The sequence below is a fragment of the Pholcus phalangioides genome, unplaced genomic scaffold, assembly GCF_987345545.1.
Source record: "Pholcus phalangioides strain wild (caught in Gottingen) unplaced genomic scaffold, Ppha-v1.0 ptg000172l_1, whole genome shotgun sequence".
NCBI lineage: Eukaryota > Metazoa > Arthropoda > Arachnida > Araneae > Pholcidae > Pholcus > Pholcus phalangioides.
The window spans coordinates 6,873,435-6,894,538 of NW_028301637.1; the positions used below are offsets into that span (position 1 = coordinate 6,873,435).

At 36.3% G+C, this 21,104-nt stretch overlaps 1 protein-coding gene across 4 annotated transcripts in view; it reads left to right on the plus strand.

Moving 5' to 3' along the window:
• Positions 1 to 7,310: 7,310 nt before the first annotated feature.
• Positions 7,311 to 21,104, plus strand: part of vap (RAS p21 protein activator vap) — an 84,828-nt gene continuing 71,034 nt past the window's right edge. For 2 of the 4 annotated variants that reach the window (XM_089255675.1, XM_089255676.1), the window contains exons 1-2: positions 7,341 to 7,525; positions 15,310 to 15,459. In XM_089255675.1, the coding sequence (XP_089111801.1) occupies positions 7,344 to 7,525; positions 15,310 to 15,459 (332 nt within the window). In that variant the 5' untranslated portion in view covers positions 7,341 to 7,343. Of the gene's footprint in view, positions 7,526 to 15,309; positions 15,460 to 21,104 lie in introns of all 4 variants that reach the window. The other 2 variants (XM_089255673.1, XM_089255674.1) reach the window with 2 other exon arrangements.

Genomic DNA, 21,104 nt, shown 5'->3' on the forward strand with positions numbered 1-21,104 from the left:
ACTCCGGTCTATCGCCATAGGCAATTTATTCAGATCTAGTCATGCCGTAAATCTGAGTATATCCTCCCAGGATCCCCCAGATCTCATGAATCCCGAAATCCCCTGGGCGGGGTCATGAAAATGACTATATACAAAAAATATATTTAGAACAGTATATGCATCTTTATTTATTCCAGGGTTGGACAAACCCCAAGTGCCAGGTTACCATGGTGACTGGAAAATCTGTATTCGCGCCTAAAATTTTGTATATGTGATTGCTAAATCAGAATCTAGTGATGGCTCAAAATTTTCCGATTTCATAATTGTCTTCCAACATGGAAAGGAGCAGAGCCACAACTAGAGAAAGCAGGTAGGTCTGGTGCTCCGGACGCTGGACCAGAATGTGAGTCGAATTCACCCTTTAACTGCTTCTTCTACATGCAAGGGGCGCCAAAATTCCGAATTGCCCCAGATGACAAAGTATCTAGTTGCGGCCCTGGGAAGGGGGTCATCAATTCCCAGAAAGGTTGAAAAAAGATTATTTAAGATACTTTTCTCGTGAAAAAACCATGCTTGGCTCTTACAAAATTTGGCTGGTGCCTAAATTTTTTAATGATTTTTGTCAAGCCCCGTATTTATTTATTTATATTTTATGATACAGTGTATATTTCCCCCAAAATCAAATTACATGTCACTTATTTAAGATTTATTTTACTCTCATATATTGAGTCATATATCAGGTTTTAAATTAGAAAAATAATAATTTTTTTAGTTGCATAAATTTCTTATTAAAAACTCGATTCAAATATTGTCACTTTTACAAGTACGCAAGCCAAATGGAGTTTAAATTTTTCTTAAATAAATTTTAAATATGATTGAAAAAAATAAGACATATAGTAAGTTTTATTAATTTATTGATGTGTCTAACAGAAAAAAAATTATTTTATACTACGCTTTATTGATTATAAGTATTAGAGGGCTGCAAAATCTAGATTGTTTTTGAAGATTCTGAATAAATTATCATTAAAGAAAATGCTTAAAATGCAGGAATTTATCAAAAATGTGTAACTATATTTAATATTGCTTACTTTTTCTGTCAGGAAACTGTGCGGAATCACGAGGAACTTTTCCGTTTTCTTGTAATACAACATGTTTTACTAACAGAAGGTTTATACTGTACGTGCACAACCGAATGTGGTCCACACAAACCATAAATTACTGTGGAACTGTCTATCTCAACATTTGTGGGGGGTGGGGGGGGTTTCAGTGGAAAAACAAGGAGTTTACTTCAAGTGGCTCCAAACACAGCTATTCTTATTTTGCAGAATCACAAACCTCGTCTAGATTTTTCTTCACCACCGTAATTTCTTTATATTCCAATTAGGATCATCTATGTCGGCGTCCTTCAGGGATGGCCATCCATTAAGCACAAAAGCTTTTAAAGCCTTGACCGGCGGCGTCAAGAAGAATGTAGTTTTCAGGATCAGAAGGGGGGTCCCCATATGGACGGATGCCTCCAGGTGACATATTCCCCACATAAGCGACACGCTATACACTCCCCGTCCTTCTAATTAGGAAATGGTGATTGTATTCAGTAAACCTGCATTGAAGCAGCCGAAACTGAACCCTATTGAAATGCTCTTTGTCAGCTGCAGAAGGTGCGGCCCCTTTATCATGAAAAAAAAAAAATACATGGAATTAAAAGTCCGCCAAAGATCCCAGGCTAGAAGCCCTTCTCCAGTATGTGGGAGTCCATGGCCGTGCTTAAAGCTCGCTGAGTGCCCCCCCCCCCGGGAAACACGCCACTAGATGCCACGGACGGGCTGTAACTAGGAGTGAAGATCATTTTATTGTCGGGAAAGGGGGGGGGGAAAGCATCGAAATGCCTCCTTGAGATCGACTGTGATGCCGCAAGATATTTAAAATTTCTAACAGTGCTGCGAACGTAAACAGGGTATGTAAAACCCCCTCTTTGCGGTCACCGGCTGGACAAATAGAAATTCGTCAGTAAAAAATAATTGATCGGGAAAGGAGGAACCCTATTAAAACATTGAGAATAATTCTTCATTTTGAAATAAACACAATTTTTTGAATAACATAAGTAAGAAATACTACATCCTTTTTAGAAAAATTCCCCAATTTAATTTGCAATGGAACATAGAAAAAATTACAGTATTTTCCGATAAATAGAGGTCGCATCCTGTAAAATGGCCGGAAAAAGTGTTTGTGGAAAAATCGCCACTTTTTTTTTAACATGTCACAGCTTCGTATAAAGGCCGAAACTCACTGTACTGACGTGACGTGATTATTCCGAGTCTAGGTGTGGAAAACGTGTCCATGCGATTTTTCTGGGGGGGGGGGGGAGATTGAGCCAGCTCTCCGAAATTAATAAGAGGGGGGGGGGAGTCTCGATCCCATTGGCTTAAAACAAGTTACGACTTAATGCACTTAACATACGACTTAATACAAGTTACGCTTACGACAGGTCCAAGCACTTCCCTGTAAAAAATCGGGGTCCTCGCGAAAGATCTGTCCAAAAGCCCGGTCCAACGGAGACAGGATCATTTTAGTCGTGGAGGGAGGGAAGAGTATGTAATTTTTTCACCCTCTCCCCACTAAAAAAACGATCGAAACGATATTTTTCGTTCTTCCACCCCCCCCCCCCCAGAATTAGCACTCCCCACAAGAATTCCGCCTGTGAAAATTGCCTTCTTCCCTAGTTCCGGCCCTGGCTACCTAAGTGTTGGAGTACTGGAAACAGGGCTGGGGGGGAGGGGTCAAATGTCTAGGGTGCCGGACCAGAGGGGAGGGGGGGGAACGCAAATTTCACCTTTTAACCTCTCTTCCAACATTTATTGAAATACCGTATTTAAAATTTCTATATAAGAGTGCTGCTAACGTAGATAGTTTGAGAATCCCTGATTTATAAGGAGGAAATTTCATATTCCTAGTATTAGAATGCAATGGTACCCGGCTCAGGGGGCTTTGAAATTTTCCATTCATTTCTTATTTTCTTTTTTTTTTGTGTGTTAATTTTATTTTACTATTATTTATTTGATTCCCCTCAAAGGCACCGGAACCTAGGAGTGGAGGATATTTGAGCCCAAAAAATTTTGTAAGGCGGTTGAGCCCCCCCCTGAAAAATGTTTCGGCATCGGTCCTCAAGATCTGTTATGAATGGGCATTTAGAATGTGCTTTTTTCCCCAATATTTTTCAAAAAAACATTGGGGGGGGGCCAAAAAGTTATTGGTCCTCCCGCATATACGGGACTCAAGCGTGTACAAAGGAGAGGGAGAATGCATTGCACAATGGTTTTTTTCAGCAGTAATTACTGGGAGGCTCAGTCCCCTTACAAAATTTATTGCGGGGGGGGGGGGGGGTGTGCTCAAATGGCCTCAGCCTCTAGGTTCTGGCACCTATTATTTATAGAGTGTAATTTATTTCGGTTTCAATATCATTGCTTCCCAATTTTCAACCTCCCCCCCCACCATGCATCTTTGGGCTTATTTTCATGTCGGCGCCATGGCCGTCCTCCGGTCGCAGTGAACAAAAGAAGAGACACTCAGTTTTTGCCACAGGCAAAGAAGAAAGAGCCCCCTCAACACCTCAAAGAATCTTCCTCTCAGCCGTGCCTTCTGGCAGTAAATTGGAACCGATGGAGGGTGCAATTGGGGATTGAACGGCAGGGAAGAAATGAGATAAACGTATTGTCATGGAACAAGAAAGCCAAAGACCATCCAGATTTTTTAAAAGAACTAAAATTTTGAGCAGATTGTTTCCATTAACTAATTCATAATTAGGACAACTTTTGGTTAAAAAAAAATTTTTCATCATTGCAAAATGAATAAGCCATATTCATACGAATTTTTGGGGGGGCTGAGCCGCGTCTTCAAAAATGTTGGGGGGGCTCGGGCCCATGGGCCCTATAGAAGTTTACGCCTATGCGCATGAACATTTCCTAGGTGCGGAGATTTTTCGGCTCGTCTGAAAGGATGCGGATGCGGACGCGGATGCGGATGCGGGTCCGGAAGAAGTTTTAACAATTGGAATATACTGCGCCTTTCAGACGAGCCGAAAAATCTCCGCACCTAGGAAATGTTCATGCGGGTCCGGACGTCGTCCGCATGTGTCAAAACCTAAGTGCGGGCTCCGCATCCGCACATAGAAGTTTTGACAATAGGTTTATTCGGAGCTATTCAGACGATGCGGATGCGGAGCGAATTCGTCCGCATCTTTGGCTACTTTTTGAAGGTGATTTTTCACGGATTTTTTTTTAATTATTTGCCATAATGATAAAATGACCATCATAAAACACCATATGATGGTCCCTGCTCATTAATATAATGTACCTACATACGTCTATCCCTTTGTTTCGTTCTGAGATTGAGATATAGCAACTTTAACTGCCTTTTGTCCATACTTTACAATTTTATACAATAAAACCTGCCAACAAGGGCCACTGACGGAACAAAAATGATAAGCCGTTCTGTTCATAACGAATATTTAATTGACTACATACTTTAATAACTTTCAAATTTAATTTAAAAATTTTAATTTTTTTCTTTTTAAATTTTTAAAATTATTTAAAAATATCTGAAATATTATTTTAAATATTTGTTATTTTTTTAAATTTTTAATCTGTTAATTTTTTTAAACTTTAAAAAAAATACTTTTATTAAACAACGTTATCCACGTACGGTGTTCACTCAGGGCCGGATTAAGTCGTTTGAAGACTTGAATATTTTTGGTGGTTCCCCCCATACCTACAAGTTTATTTTACACGATATTCAGTCTATAAACTTAAAAAATGAAATTTTATATTTCAGAAGTGACTAATCTAAGGATGGGATTTCACTATAAAAGGTTTATGAAAGTTATTTTATAAAACTTGAAAAAAGCAACTAATAAATTTATCGGTTGCATTTGCTCTAATGCAACCGATAAATTTATTAGTTGCTTTTTTTTAAATAATTGTTATAAAATTTTTATAGTGTAATCCGGCCGGGATTATACTATAAAGTTTTATAAAAGAACTTTTATGAAAGTTGAAAAATTCAACCAATAGGCGCATCGGTTGCATTCCAGAAAATGCAACCGGTGCACACACACGCACACACATTTTGCATTCAAAAAATTCAACCAATAAGATAATATTGGTTGAATTTTTCACGTTTTATCAAAGAGCTTTTACAAAACTTTTATAGTGTAATCCCGGCCTAAGGCTGGTATTACACTATAAAACTTGAAAAATGTAATCAATAAACACATCTGTTACATTCGAGCGAACTTAACTGATCGGCCTATCGGTTGCATTTTTCAAGTTTTATAAACTAACTTTTATAAAACTTTTATACTGTAATCCCGGCCTAAGACAGAATTGTGATGTGAATATTTCTAAGCACAGACATTTTGAACGTCCCCACCCCTCCCCTTTTTTTCTACTTGCAAATTCTTTGATATCTCCTGAATTTTTTTTTTAGGAACATATTAGTTTTTGATGTTTTTGGATTGGATTTTTCGAACATTGGATGTTTTTGGAATTTTTCTTTCATATTTTTCCGGAAAGACAGATTTGTTTTCAAAATCTTTTGAAAATATTTGAAGACATTTTCTCCCATCGACTACTTGTGAGGATCGGAATGAAGACATCTTTATTCCCATATTCTATGTGGCTCTAGACTAAACCACCAAAGAATACCTCTAGGCTGCATATGGGCACTGAATCAGGGGTGAAGGAGAAAAACAGTTACAAAAATTGCGAAAAAATAGTTTTTATGCACGAATTTCAACCTAAAGATGCGGGCGAAACACCCGCATCTTCAGTGCTCGTGTGAAAGGGTATGCGGACCCGCTTCCGCATCCGCATCCGCGTCCGCATCCGCATCCGCTCCGTGTGAAAGGGGCCTAAGAGTTTAAAACAATAAATGAAAGAAATAATTTTAGCGTCGATGAGACAATTCCAAAATTAATGAAAGCGCTAATTCCAGCATTAGCGAAAGTTAATTCCAGAATTAATGAAAGATAATTCCAGAATTAATGAAAGATAATTCCAGAATTAATGAAAGATAATTCCAGAATTAATGAAAGATAATTCCAAGATTAATGAAACTGATAATTCCAGCTTTAACGAAAGGTAGTTCCAGAATTAATGAAAGAGATAATTTCAGAATTAATGAAAGATATAATTCCAGAATTAATGAAAGATAAAATTCCAGAATTGATGAAAGATAAAATTCCAGAATAAATGAAAGATAATTTCAGAATTAATGAAAGAGATAATTCCAGCATTAATGAAAGAAATAATAATTAATAAGGGGTCATTCAAGTATTACGTCAGCATCTGGGGGGGGGGGTTCCGGATTTGCTGACTTTTGATGACGAGGGGGGAGAGGGGGTTTGAAGGTTGCTTACGTCATCAACCCCCATTTTTGAAGATATGAAATATTCTAAGCTGCTGACGAAATTTTTCTGACGGGGGGGGGGGGAGGGGGGTCAAAAATGGCTAAAAACCTACTTACGTAATACTTGAATGGCCCCTAAAGGAAATAACAATGAATAAAGGAAATAATAATGAATTCATAAAGGAAATAATAATGAATTCATGAAGGAAATACTTCCAGAATTAATAAAGGAAATACTTCCAGAATTAATAAAGGAAATACTTCCAGAATTAATAAAGGAAATACTTCCAGAATTAATAAAGGAAATACTTCCAGAATTAATAAAGGAAATACTTCCAGAATTAATAAAGGAAATACTTCCAGAATTAATAAAGGAAATACTTCCAGAATTAATAAAGGAAAATTTCAGAATTGATGAAAGATATTTTTCGGCATTGATGAAAGAAATTATTCAATTATTAATGAAATAAATAATTTAATCGTTTTGTCTTTAGATGAGTTCTATATCTTTTTTCTTAATCTTTAAAACGCAATATTTAGAGACTGAACTGTACATTTTAATGGGGAAATTGCCAGGAACGAACTGTATTTCCACCGAGTCAAGTGATTTCCTTGCATTCGATATCGCTGCCGTCGCGGCGGCTGGATGCTTATGGCTTCCTCCAGTAAAAAGCTCCATGCATAAGACTGAAAGTAACGGTCCTTGTCAGTTGAGTTAATGACGTTTATTTCACGCAGTACTTTGATGGTTTTTGTTTTTCGAAAATTTGAAAATGAATGAAAAAGTCTATAATTTTTATACAGGAAAAAAATTGAAAGTAATTTGAAAAAAAAGACGAAAAAAAATAAAATAATGTCATTGTAACGAATTTTTTTTTTCGCAGGGAAAAGGGGGGAAAAAAAAGAAAAACAAAGGTACCAGTGCAGTCAAGTCAATGCAATACAGTGTGTGGACGAGAAAGATGGCTGACCATAGCAAAGATGATATAGATGGTAGATTCCGTAGGCACTCTCAAGGCACACCTGGCAGCCAGGAAGATATCAGAGAAGGAAGCCTCCACGAGGAATTCGACCCATTTCTCGGAGAAGGCGATTTCTTCGAAGATAACGTCAATATCTCACTTACAGCTCCTCCCCAGAGCCAGTGAGTGTGCCTTTCCTCACATATAATACCTTGGCCAATATTATATCATTAGCCCCCTTTCTCATCCCCTATAACCTCACCTTGCATTTAGTTGAATACCTTAAAGGGTCATTTCGAAATGAAAATCAATATTAAAGGGGGAGGAGTTATGGCACCTTCGATCACCTTTATAAACTTTACTATTGTTGGTTGTCACTTATTTCAATAAATAATCACTGCCATGAAGAACTGAGTAAACACAGTACTGCCTTTGTAAACACTAACGTAAAAAAACACGTGGGAAAAACGGAAGATATGCCCAAGATATATATCCCATTCCTCAAGCGAGAAAAACAATTGTGTAGGATAAGCATTCGGAGCTCCTCTGGCTTAGCGGCTTCCCAATCAGTTGCACAAGCTTTTCAGCGAGGAGTATTTATATCAAGTTCTTAATTCAGTATTAGGAATAACCAGTAGTAAAATTATAGGTGTGAAACAAACTGCGATGGCGATTTGGGAATAACCGCATTAATTTTAATAAAAATTTATTTTCATTACTTTGTAGATACATTAAAAAATAATTATCGAAAGCGTGGGAATTGTATTATCATATGCTCATGGGTTTTATGAAATTACTACAAAATGGATGTATTGTATATATAGTTTTGGCAGCGTGCCAATTTCATGACCATTAAATACCTGAACAGTTATTTCGGAATAAAATTCAATACTCAAGGGGGATATGGCATCTTCAATAACCTTTATAAACTTAACTATTGTTGGTCATCACTATTTCAGTAATAACCACTGATATATTAAGAATTAAGTAGACACAGTACTGCCTTTGTAAACACAGAAAAACTGAAGAGATGTCCAAGATATATCCTATTCCTCAAGTGGGCGAAAACAATTATGTAGGATAACCATTTACAGCTCCTCTAGCTTAGAGGCTTCCCAATCAGTTGTACAAGGTTTTCAGTGAGGAGTTTTTATTTATATGAAGTTTTTAATTCAGTATTATGAATAACTAGTAGTAGAATTACAGGTGGGAAGCAAACTGTGTGTAATGGCAATTTAGGAATAACCACATTAATTTTAATAAAAATGTATTTCCATTACTTTATAAATATGTTCAAAAATAATTATCGAAAGCTTGTGAATTGTATGATTATTATTTTACCATGAGTTTTATGACATTATTACAAAATTACTGTATTGTATATATAGTTTTGGCAGTGTGCCAATTTCATAACCATTAAATACCTCAATGGTCATTTCGAAATAAAAATCGATACTAAATGAGGATATGGCGAAAATCGCCTTTATAAGCTTTATTACAAGTAATTATCACCATTACAGTAATAACCACTGACATTAAAAACCCCCAAAGCACAATGTTTTACATTGTCCGGCAATGAGCCTTCCGCTGACTGGAAATGTTCTGCGTTGAAAATTCCCATACTAGTGTTTTCTACACTTCTTAAAATTCTTCCTAATTGTTCTGCAGTAGTGCTGATTGTTCTGGGATGTACAATGCAGATTTCGGCATATTATACTTTTGGGTTAAGAACCAAGTAAACAATGGATATTACACAGTAATGCCTTTATATATGTGCTCAAAAGACATGAAAAAATTAGATGCCCAAGATATATTTTTTTCGACCAAGAAAAATGATTATATTGGATAAGCACATTTACAACTCCTCCCTCTGCAGCTTAGATGCTTTCAGAATTAGTTGTATAGCTGAATGAATGAATGCCAGAACTCTGCCACCATACATAATATACAAGTCTCTGCAACTTATCCCGTTTCAGAGATTTTTTCCAGCCGAATCCTGGAACACAATTGTATAGCTGTATTAACTTTTGGGCGAGGAGCATGTATTTCAATTAAGTATTTCAATTTAGTATTATTAACTGCTAGTAAAATTATAGGTTGGAAACAAACTGTGAAGACAATTCAGGAATAACCATATTGATTGAATTTCGATGAATATTTGTTTTTGTTTCTTTCTGAAAAGTTTTGAAAAAAAATTGAAAGTTTGTGTTTTGTATGATTGTTATAACTAAGATTTTATAAAATTATTACAAAATTACTATATGGTATAGTTTTGGCAGCTTGCCAAAATTTCGCGACCATTAAATAGACCTACCTTACCGCCATTTTGAAATAATTGATATTAAGGGAGGCTATGATTTCTTTAATCACTTAAAAAAAATAACAGGTTTTGGGAAAAAGTTTAAAGACGACACCAAAAAATTGTCATGTCTCGAAATCTTGTGTATTTAAATATATGAAAATTTTAGAGTGATTATATTACAAGTGAAACACTAAACATTGTCCAGTGAAAATAATTTCGATAAGTTCTGCGCCGCTCCAGAAAAAATTTTTAAACTTATAGTAAAGGCCAAAAAAACCTCGGAAAAAGTAAGTAAAGTGAAGTAAACCTGGGAAAGAACAAATGCAAATTTTATTTTAATCAGGGAAAAATGACTTTTTTTTAAATATAAAATCTGTATCAGTGTTCATCACAGCAAGCTTAAGTCAAGTACGGATTGGAGGGGGGGGGGGAAATGATCACCCCTCCAAAGGGCTGAATAATATAGGGGAAAATTTGCCTGGCCCTGTAAAATAAAATACAGTATGATTCGATGCACCTACAAAAAAAGTCACTTCTCCAACATTTTGCCCTGGACAGGACCATAACATGCCTTCTTGGGACCGCAGAGCAGACATTTTCTTAACGGCCCCTTGAAAGCATTATTATTACGCAAAATAAGCATACATTTTTTGTGGAGCCCCCATTTAGCTTGAGGCAGTGCCCCGGTTGCCCCAGCCTACTTACGAGCCTGGCCCTGGTTCCGCCTGCCTCTGCTCATCCGCAGCTGAAGATGTCTGCATTCAATTCGAAGCCAAAGTTATCTGCACCATTCAAAGCTTAAGTTATCTGCCTCAGCTTCATTTGCAACTGAAGATATGTGCCTCAGCTTCATTTGCAACTGAAGATATGTGCCTCAGCTCATTAGCTGAAGATTTCTGCCTTCACTCCATTTGCAGCTGAAGATTCCTAGCTTCCCTCTATTCGCAGCTGAAAATGTCTGCCTTTGCTCAGTTTGCAGCTAAAGATGCCTGCCTCTGCTCAGGCATGGATCCAGAGAAGAGCGGTAGGAATGACCGCCCCCTCCAATAGCCGAATAATACAAGAAAATTTGTCTATCCCATAAAATATAGAACAATCAAAGTAACTAGTAAAATTTGCTCCTCCTGTCACATCATCCTCGATCCGTGCTTGGCTGTAGTTATTAATTTGTGTGTCTATTTATGCTTTTAAGTGGTTCTTTAATATGGGAAAATATTTAAAATATTCTGGGCAGCTGCATTTAAACCATAAATCGTCAGGGAGTCACAAGTGAGAAAAGTTTGAGAACCACTGATCTATACTATTTGAGATGTCATTGATAAAGATATCTAGTTGTGTAAATGCCTCCCAAGCTTGTTTGATGACTGCAGTAGGCTATGTTTTTGTACTGCATACCATTTCTATACACTTCATGAGTCAAAATGTAAGACAAGTGCTCTACAGGCAGGGCCGGACTGAAATCGGAATTTACGCAAGGCAATGGTCGCTGATTCCTGCTTCACATAGAGCAACTTCAACAAAGCTTTATCCTTTGCACTCAGCATCCTTGTTCACATACACAGTTTACAACGGTGAACTGGTTGTGGATTAGAAGTGTGCAAGTCAATGCATGACCCGTGATGAGATTTGGCCCTTAGATTTTTTCAGAAAATGGTCGAAAACATTGAAAAACTATTAATTTTAGAATAAATGGAAGAAATAATTCTAGAACAAATGAGGAAAACAATTCTAGAATAAACGAGGAAACAATTCTATAGTATAAATGAGAAAAACAATTCTATAGTATAAATGAGAAAAACAACTCCAGAATAAATGAGAAAAACCATTCCAGAATGAATGAGAAAAAAATTCTAGAATAAATGAGAGAAACAACTCCAGTATAAATGAAAAAAAAAATCTGGAATAAATCAGAAAAACAATTCTATAGAATAAATGAGAAAAACAACTCCAAAATAAACGAGTAAAACAATTCTAGAAGGAATGAGGGAAACAATTCTGGAAAATAAATGAGAGAAACAATTCTCCAATAAATGAGAGAAACAATTCTCCAATAAATGAGAAAAACAATTCCAGAATAAATGAGAAAAACAATTCTGCAATAAATGAGAAAAACAATTCTGTAATAAATGAGAAAAACCATTCTGGAATAAATGAGAAAAACCATTCTGGAATAAATGAGAAAAACCATTCTGGAATAAATGAGAAAAACAATTTTAGAATAAATGAGAAAACAATTCCAGAATAAATGAGAAAACAATTCCAGAATAAATGAGAAAAACAATTCCCCCCAGAATAAATGAGAAAAACAACGAGCAAACATTTACTGGTTGAGAACGTGACACTAATGTATTGTAGTGTATAAGGCAAGGCACATATTTTTTACATTCTCATATATAGCACTTCAAAGGGAAAGTATGCTCTAGTACTACACTGTGTTTTTTAATGTGTACGAAATTGGGTACATAATTAGTGAATGTTTATTTGTTGACACACATGTCACAGTATTGTACTAGTATTTCATAGTTTAGGGCATTGTGTACGCTTCTGAATATAGTATTGTCATTGAGCAATTGTGTCAATAGCAATTAAATACTGTCGGGTTTTTCAAAAGAGACTAGGTGCAAAAAAAAGAGGCCACAAAAGACACCAATAATGTCCACTTCCAGGTGAGAGACCATTTTTGTTACAATTGCAGGCTAGAGAGGAAGGTATCTTTTTTTTCAAACCGAGCACAACTCAGATATATTGCCATGGGCAATTTACTACCTAGCGAGTTGTGCCAGAAGTGTAAGTAAGTGCAGGGGCGGTCTTAAGACAGTGCGACCGGTGCAATTGCACCGGGTGCCAAATGAGAAGGGGTGCCGAAACATGTTAAATATACATTACTAGAAAAATATCTTTAAGATACGTATTTATAAAAATTACTATTACTTAAAAAATAACTATAAAATATAAATGAAAAATGACCGAGATGAGAATTTTTTTTTTTCAAAAAAAACAAAAGGTTTGAGTGTATATCATATTACTGTTATTTTTCGAAAAGAAAATAATCAATGGGCAGGGCACCTATTTACTTACAGTACATAGCGATTTTGGTCAGATAAAAATACACTCTCTCGAGTTCTTTTCGTTTACCCCTGCATGAGATTTTGGGAGGGGGTGGAAGCAATTTCTTTCTCTGTTGTTGTGCAGTAAAAATGAAAAATAATGGAGGAATTGCCTTTGGTCACCCAATTTTTCTACTAGCAAGAGCAAAAGTGTTTTCCTGTGTTGTGGGGAGTATTACAGGAATTTAAGGTGTCTTCTGATATGGGAAAGATTTTGAGCCAGTACTGGGTCTGAAAGGGATAATTTCAAATGAAATTCATGAGTTTTATAAATATGAAAGAAATCATACGGAAATATCACTTTAATTTAACAACTTTTATTATCATCTTAGCCCGTACATGATATGTGTGCACTCTACGTATTTTACCATAAAATTCAATTAAAATAAGTATGAAGAAGGTAGATCCTTTTTGTGATGAGTATCCTGCATAAATGTGTGATGTTTTGCTTTTTTTAATATTTTTAAATCTCTTAATTAAATTAAACAAGTTGGGTTTTTATGCTTGGTTACAAGTTACATAGCTGTAATCCCATTCTAGAAGAAGTATGTTTTTCCGACTTCATCCCTTAATATCCAACCAAGAAGTATATGGGGGGATGAGAACGATCACCACACCAAGAGTCTGATAATATGGTAGTATGAATCAGTAGAATGAATATTTTACGGGACAGTAATGACTAGCAAAAAATGTCTCCTCTGACACATCACTCTGGATTCGTGCCTGGGGGAGGGGGGCGCTGACTACTGTTTTTTGTACCGGGCGCCACTAGGTCTAAGACCGGCCCTGAGTAAGTGTACCCAACAGTCAAAGCGCATATCTAGTGTTGTTTATGATTTTTCAGTGCTGCCATCTATGTTTCAGAAGTGAATGACTGAATATTTGTACGGCGAGACTTTTTAACAGGGAGATCGGCTCGCATTTGCGCCTTGAAGTTGGGAACCACAGCAAACCAACTTCGGCCGACCGACCACTGCTGTGTTGACGGTGGGGTTCAAACCCCACTGACAGCCTCGAATTGATTCTGAATATTAAATGTAAATTATCTTGTTGAAAATAAAGCAACCTGGATCATTGCAGTCGCTGGGGTGTGTGGCTGATTGTGCCTGTGTTCAGGCTCGTGGGCCCCCCCGGCTTACCTCAGGGTGAGGGATCTGCAAGTTCCATTACCAACGGTGGCGAAAAGAGCGCCCCAGTCTTAAAGATAAAGAACTAGGGGTGCTGTGTCAAGGGACTCGCACTAGAGCCTTCTGGCCCAGTCCACTCAGTTCTCTCCAGCGTGGCCCAATCCCTTGAGGTAAAGTGCTTATATCACCCATGGGACAGATCCTGTATCATGTCTGGCTCTACTGTGTCAGTACGCTGAAAGTACTCAGAGTTCTGGTGGATGCATTCCATTGAAACTTGGTATATATACACTCTATAAACCACAGAAAAAGGAAAACGCAATTTAAAAAAGTGCCATTTTTTCACTTGGTGGTCAAAAATCAAACTATTTTTTACATTGCATAAATTTCTCTCCCCATGGTCAGGGCCGGATTAGCACATATGAAGGCAGTAAGCACACGTGCGATTTTGGTGACCCCCCATCACCTTTACTTTTAACCTTAACACATGACCCAGAACAATTAATAAAAAACAATTACTTATACTTATATTACAATTACTTATACTTACTTACCCATGTGACAATTAGATCCATTTACAATTTTCAAGAATAAGTATGTAAATTGGTATTCTTAAGTGAGGGGATTTAAAAACAAAATCATTTCACTCGAGATTTATGATTCCATGTCTCGGGAGCCTTGAATGCTGGCGAAGCCTCGTGACAATTCGATCTGGTTATAGTTTTGAAGAGAGTAAGTATGCAAATTGGCAGGCAGGTATTTATAGCTCGAGGGGATGCTCAGAAAACTTATTGTATCTTGGGAGCCTATATGATGCTGCTGAGACAGCTCTGGGCTTACTTTATGGAAATAGAGCAAAATTTCTCAATCCAAAAACTGAGCAATGACATGAGTTCTTGTTTGTAATTAACTTTCACCCTCAGGGTTGCAACTAAAAACTAAAATTTATCCTGTTACTTGGGGAGATCTGAATCGATTCTGGTTCCCCTCATCACAATTTTCAATGAAAAAAAAAGCAAACTCAGCACCCTTCCTGGTCCATAGCCCGGGTACCTGCTCTCCCTTAGTTTCAGTCCTGGTCAACCTTTCGATAATGATCTTCAACTGTACAATCAAGTGCTCTTAAAAGTTTGGGATTTTCTACCGGATGGTTGATATTGAGGGGAAAAATTTAAATTTAAAAAAAAGTATCGTTGGATTATTTTTGGTGGTGCCCTTTTTCTCTTGATGCTCTAAGCACGTGTTTATTTTGCTTAATGGTTAAACCGGCCCTGCCCATGGTCTCGTTAAGATGAAAATTTGACTGTTCGGATGAGTAGTTTTTGAGAAAAGCTAGTCAGAGTATCAGAACTTTAATTATAATCTCCATGTATATACAGATATTTTGAATTTGTTGCTTGCTCTAATGATTATTATTATTAAATCCTCAGATGGTATCATGGGCGTTTGGACCGATACAGTGCAGAGCTGCGCTTACAGGTGGCAAACAAGCTTGGTAGTTATCTTGTCAGAGAAAGTGATAGAAAACCTGGATCATATGTCCTCTCGTATCTTGGGCATACAGGAATCAACCACTTCAGGTAATTTTATAGTTATGGATTCATTTTTCCCCCTGAACCCGATGAAATGCACTGTATCATTTAACATGAGTTCAGATGTCAAATAAGGTCTCTGACAAAATTAGTGTGATTTACTCTGCTATAATGAATTGTGTTGATGTTAATTCATCCAGTGACAATTTCAGATTCAACTAAAATTATGATTTGAAGATAAACTTACATTTATCACAGCTTATCGACGATTTCTGACCAAGTACAGCAGATTCAATAATCCAATCATTCACCAATTCAGCGTTTTTTCGGCGGATTTTCTGCAAGCATAGAAGAGGAAAACATGTCATTGTATATCTTTATGCAGAAGCTTTTATAATTTAAAGCAGGACCAGATTTAAATTTGATGCGAACATAAATTATAGAAAGTAATGGGGCTCGTTATATTCTTACTGACCAAAGGGTAAAAATCACACACCCCATTTGTAATGTGAGGTAAAAAAATTCTAAACTTCCTACTTCAATGTGTTAAAATTTGATCTTTGAGCAATTTCTCCAAAAAATAAGTTTCAGATTTTTGAAGCCCTTTGCAGACCTCGGTGCCCTAGGCTTCAGCCTTTCTAGCCTATAGGGAAATCCAACCCTATTAAGTGGACATTTTTAATTGACTTCCAGTAATTCAGCACACCCTGGTCTGAAATTTGCCGGATTAGGAAGAGTCCACCATATAATTACAGCAATGGTATATGCCTGGATCAATGCGGAGAGAGAGAGAGAATTCATCTATTTCTATCATGAAACATTAAGGACAAGATCGTGAACATTCATCGAAAATAAGCGACACCTCTCCAAGTCCAGTATGTAGATCAACAGACATCAAAAACTGTATAAAAGATCACAATGATTGACCTAATGTAGCACAATGGATGCTCTGAGGCGATATGAGATGCTTGTTGGTGCGCGAGGACGTTCACATGCTCAGATATTTGCATCATATTTGTTATATACAAAAATTTTATTTATTAATAAATGCTAGATGGGTCCTTCCCTTGGAAACACCTTGAAATCTGTAAAGATGTAAGGTGAGACGCATCTGGTCTTATCAGCCAAGTAGAGTCAGGAAAAATGTTTGAAGCCCCTATAAATACTGAGGAATCTCTACATAGCTTATGATGTGTGAAATTACCATTCTCATAAAAGAGTTTTACTAGCAAACATGTTTTTGTTAACTCAGCATCATGCTTTGTAGTGAAGAAAGAAGAATGGGAATGATTCTGTTGAGAGGTATTAGAAATATTAGATTAGTAATTGTTCTGAATGCTTCTGCAGTTTGGTCACATGCGTGCAAAAGACTAGCATGTTCTTTATAGTTTGCATGTAACCCATATTTTAGTGATGAATGATTTTTTTTCTCCTGTAAATTTTTTTTCCCATCTCTTTATTAACACTAGAGGGACTGCACTGGTCATTTTGACCGTTTTCTATCTTCTCGTTCCATTTTCATACTGAACCAGATTGTTTAGAATGTTGAAATTTCATGACTTTTTTCTAAAAATAATGAAACAATATACTGTCCATTTATTAGTATCAAAAGAAAAATTAGCTGAGATTTTTTTAGTGTTACCTAGAAGGACCATGACCAGTGAATTTAACTGGTGACATTATAGATACTCCTTTCATGAACAGTAAATATTTTGTTGAATCGTGACATCAAATTTTGTCAAAAACCGATGTTTCCACTTCAACTAATTGGAGGCATCCTTACTGACCAAACTGATAACAAAATAAAAATACCAGTTTGGCCAAAAATTTAGTAATTTATTTGAAAGCTAGTAGAAATGTTACCACTTGATGATTATTTTACTCAACCAATACTTGCTAAAAAACTGGAGCAGAATGTTACTACCTTGGTAGGTACAATAAGGGATCATTCAAGTATTACGTCAGCAAATTTTTAGCCATTTTTGACCCCCCCCCCCCGTCAGCAAACAGCAAAATTTCGTAACCTTCAACCCCCCCCCCCCCCGATGATGACGTAATACTTTGAATGACACCTAATAAAAGAAATATGGAGAAACAATTTCAGATGAAGTCAGGGCTCCTACTTTTTGGTAAAATGTCCTACTTTATTTTTTAATGAAAAAGAAATCAAATAGAAATATTGCTAAATAATACAGGGTGATCAGCGAATAAGCCCTTATTTCAAAATTAAATATCTCTACAACAAAGATCAATAGAATTATGCGGTAAACGGTACGTTTATTAGCAAAACTGTAAGAATGTTGTACAGAAATTTCAAAAATTTAGTTTTTTTTAATTTTTTAAAATTAAAAAAAAAAAAAAACTGGAGATTTTGGGGTTCCGAAAATCCTCATTTGTGTGAAGAGAAACCACTGCATTCGCCTAAAGTTACTGCATGGGCTGCGGTATGCGCCAGAGGCGTTATCGGCCCCTTCTTCGTGCGAGAAACGATTACTACTGAACGTTACGTTACAGTTTTGGAACAATTTGTCAGCACACATGGCGCATACCACAGCCCATGCAGTAACTTTAGGTGAATGCAGTGGTTTATCTTGACACAAATGAGGATTTTCGGAACCCCAAAATCTCCAGTTTTTTTGTTTTTTTTTAAATTTAAAAAAATTTAAAAAAAAAACAACTAAATTTTCGAAATTTCTGTACAACATTCTTACAGTTTTGCTAATAAACGTACCGTTTACCGCATAATTCTATTGATCTTTGTTGTAGAGATATTTAATTTTGAAATAAGGGCTTATTTGCTGATCACCCTGTATGAATGTAGTAGACTGCAATTAATGATTCTGCCAAAGCAGAAATTATATAGTTTTTCTGGTTATTTAGGGGTGTATGTGGGCCATGTAGTTTATTAATTATTCATTTGTTTAGTTTGAGGATTCAAAAACTTACTTTCTGTTAATGTTTTCAGTAGTCATTAAAACTTCTATCCTGGATAGAAAAAAAAAATTGTACTCCCAACTTCATGGTCTTGGACTATTCAATGTACAGTAATTAACATTAATCATTCAATATTATGGTGCACATTTTATGTGTAGGTGAAACAACAATTTTTTTGCATAACAATGCAGTTGAATACATAGGCATATTCCATGTTTTATGACTCTCTACCTATAGCATTCAATTGTCTTCTGTATGTTTAGGGCATGCACAGAGGCATAAACAATATTTACAATGCTTAGCAAAGAGCTAGAAAAATGATAGTGCTTCATTTGTCAAAGACGATTACACTGGCGTTGTGAACAGTAAAATGTTAACAAATCTCTCTTTAATAAAAAAATAAGCAACACAGTAAAACCATTCAGTTCACAAAGAAATCAGTTTTTTTTATCTTCATGAGATATTATGTTGTCTTAGGGGGTAACCTCCCCCAATCATACTTTTTCTAATTTTTTGAGTGGGAACCCTGCATGAAGTTCAACAAAGACCCCCTTCTATGAAATGGGTTTGATAACACACAAATATGCTACATTAAATGTGTTCCAGAGTAAGAAAAAAAGGAAGATATTCTACCAAGTTGAGTGTATTGAAATATATATTCTAAAAACAAGAAAATAACTCCTGAAACCATTGATTTTTTTGTACAACGAAACAAAGTGTGGGTATTGATCAGATGGGTCGAAAGCACTTTATGTGAGGATCATTCATTTATCAGTTCCCATTTTCTACAACATTTACGTCATTTACTAGCATCAATAAATGCTTAATTGATTTGTAAAAAAAAATATAAAACTGGGAAGGTTATTTCCTTGTTAAAATTAGCTAGAAAGACTAGAACCTTATATGTTCAGGAATCAGAATTTTGCTAACAGCAGCAACAAATGGCACTGTATCAGTAAAAAAGACAGTGATGTTGAATTTTGCCATGTTATAACAAAACAAGTGGTACATTTTCAATGGGTAAGAAATCTATAAGCAGAAAATGCAGTTCAATGTAGCAAAGATATTGAAAAATGTTAAAAGTTTTGTGTCCAGATGCAACTGCAGTGAGATTTTCAGAATATTAATATTTTTCATCCATGAGGAATTTTGAGGAACTTGAAAAGTAAAATTGGATTATTTAATTTCATCTAAAAAATCGTATTATTCATATTCTATTGCTTACCTACATTCATATGTGTAATAAAAAATGATAAAACTTAAGAAAATTGAGTGTTTACAGCAAAGATTTTCAACCTTTTTCCAGTCACGAGCACTGCCTATACCCATCATGAAAAGAAAAACACCCTTATGGCAAATGTAACATAAGAATGCATGAAATGCCGATGATTTCAATCCTTAAATGTAATTTCTCTAAGGTGTTTAATTGGGACATTAATCAAGTGGTCAGCCGCTGTGGTGGTCGAGTGGTTATAGTGACGGACTCGCGATGCGAGGATCCGGGTTCGAACCCCACAGTGGTGGTCGGCTGAAGTTGGTTTTCTGTGGTTCCCAACTTCAAGGCGCAAATGCGAGCCGATCTCCCCGTTAAAAAGTCTCGCCACAGAGAGCAACAGTCCTACAACAATAAATCATTCAATCATAACACTTCACTCATAGTTAGAAAAACTAGTGGCAGATGGCAGCACTACACATAACAAGCATTACAGAGAAACAACAAAACTTCACGTCAGGTTTCACTACACCTACACGCACATTCCCGCATGTACCGATTCGTTGGGATGTTCCGTGGGTGGGGTGCATGTGTGGTGTAGTAGTAGTAGGTAAGGCCTCCAAAAAATGGCTCGGGGATCCATGATGTTCTTAAGTCAGCCACCTTGTTGGCCAATTTGCCTGTTGTGGCGTTGTATTTGTATTGTATTGTGTAAGTGCTCGCAAACATGAAATTGGACATGAGCATCGAGCACTCTAGGTACTTCAGGGAGCACTGTGGTGCTTGCGAGCAATGGGTTGATGATGCCTGGTTTACAATGAAATCAATCTCTGGCCATTTTGACTGGTATCGGCCCTAGTGTTAAGATATTAAGTTTTGTCAATTTCTATAACTAAGGCTACAGACAATTCTAAACATAACTTGTTATAGACACCCTGTATTACTCTTATGCTTATTCTATAGTTTGATACATTCATTTCATTCCTCATATACATTCATGAAGGAAGTGAATTGCATTGTAAAGTCGATTTATGAAACTCTAATTTAAGATTTGCTCGTTTTTACAAACTAATTTTCTTGGTCCCAAACAATATACCATTCAAATAGTCTATAAGGTTTTCGCGGCCATCATTTGATAAAAATTGTTTTTTCGGGTTCGAAGACCGTCGTCCGTTTGAGTTTGTTCTCAAACAGACGAACAAACTCAAACGGACGACGGTCTTCGAACCCGAAAAAACAATTTTTATCAATATACCATTCCTTTAAACTTCCTTCCCATTACGAACTTTTGATTTTGCAAACCATTTTTCACGTCCCTATGGGTTCGTAAAAATGTATGTCGACTGTATTTCTAATTTAAATCATTTCCTACTGCACTGCATAATATTTCATCATGTATGTTTATTGTTTGTAGTTGCATTTTTAATTGGGTTGCTGTATTTTTGAAATATATGGCATCCATATTTATTATGGGCATCTTTTTCTCAGCCACCTCCTTGGGCATTTTGCCTGTTGTGGCATTGTATTTGTATTTGATTGCTAAGAC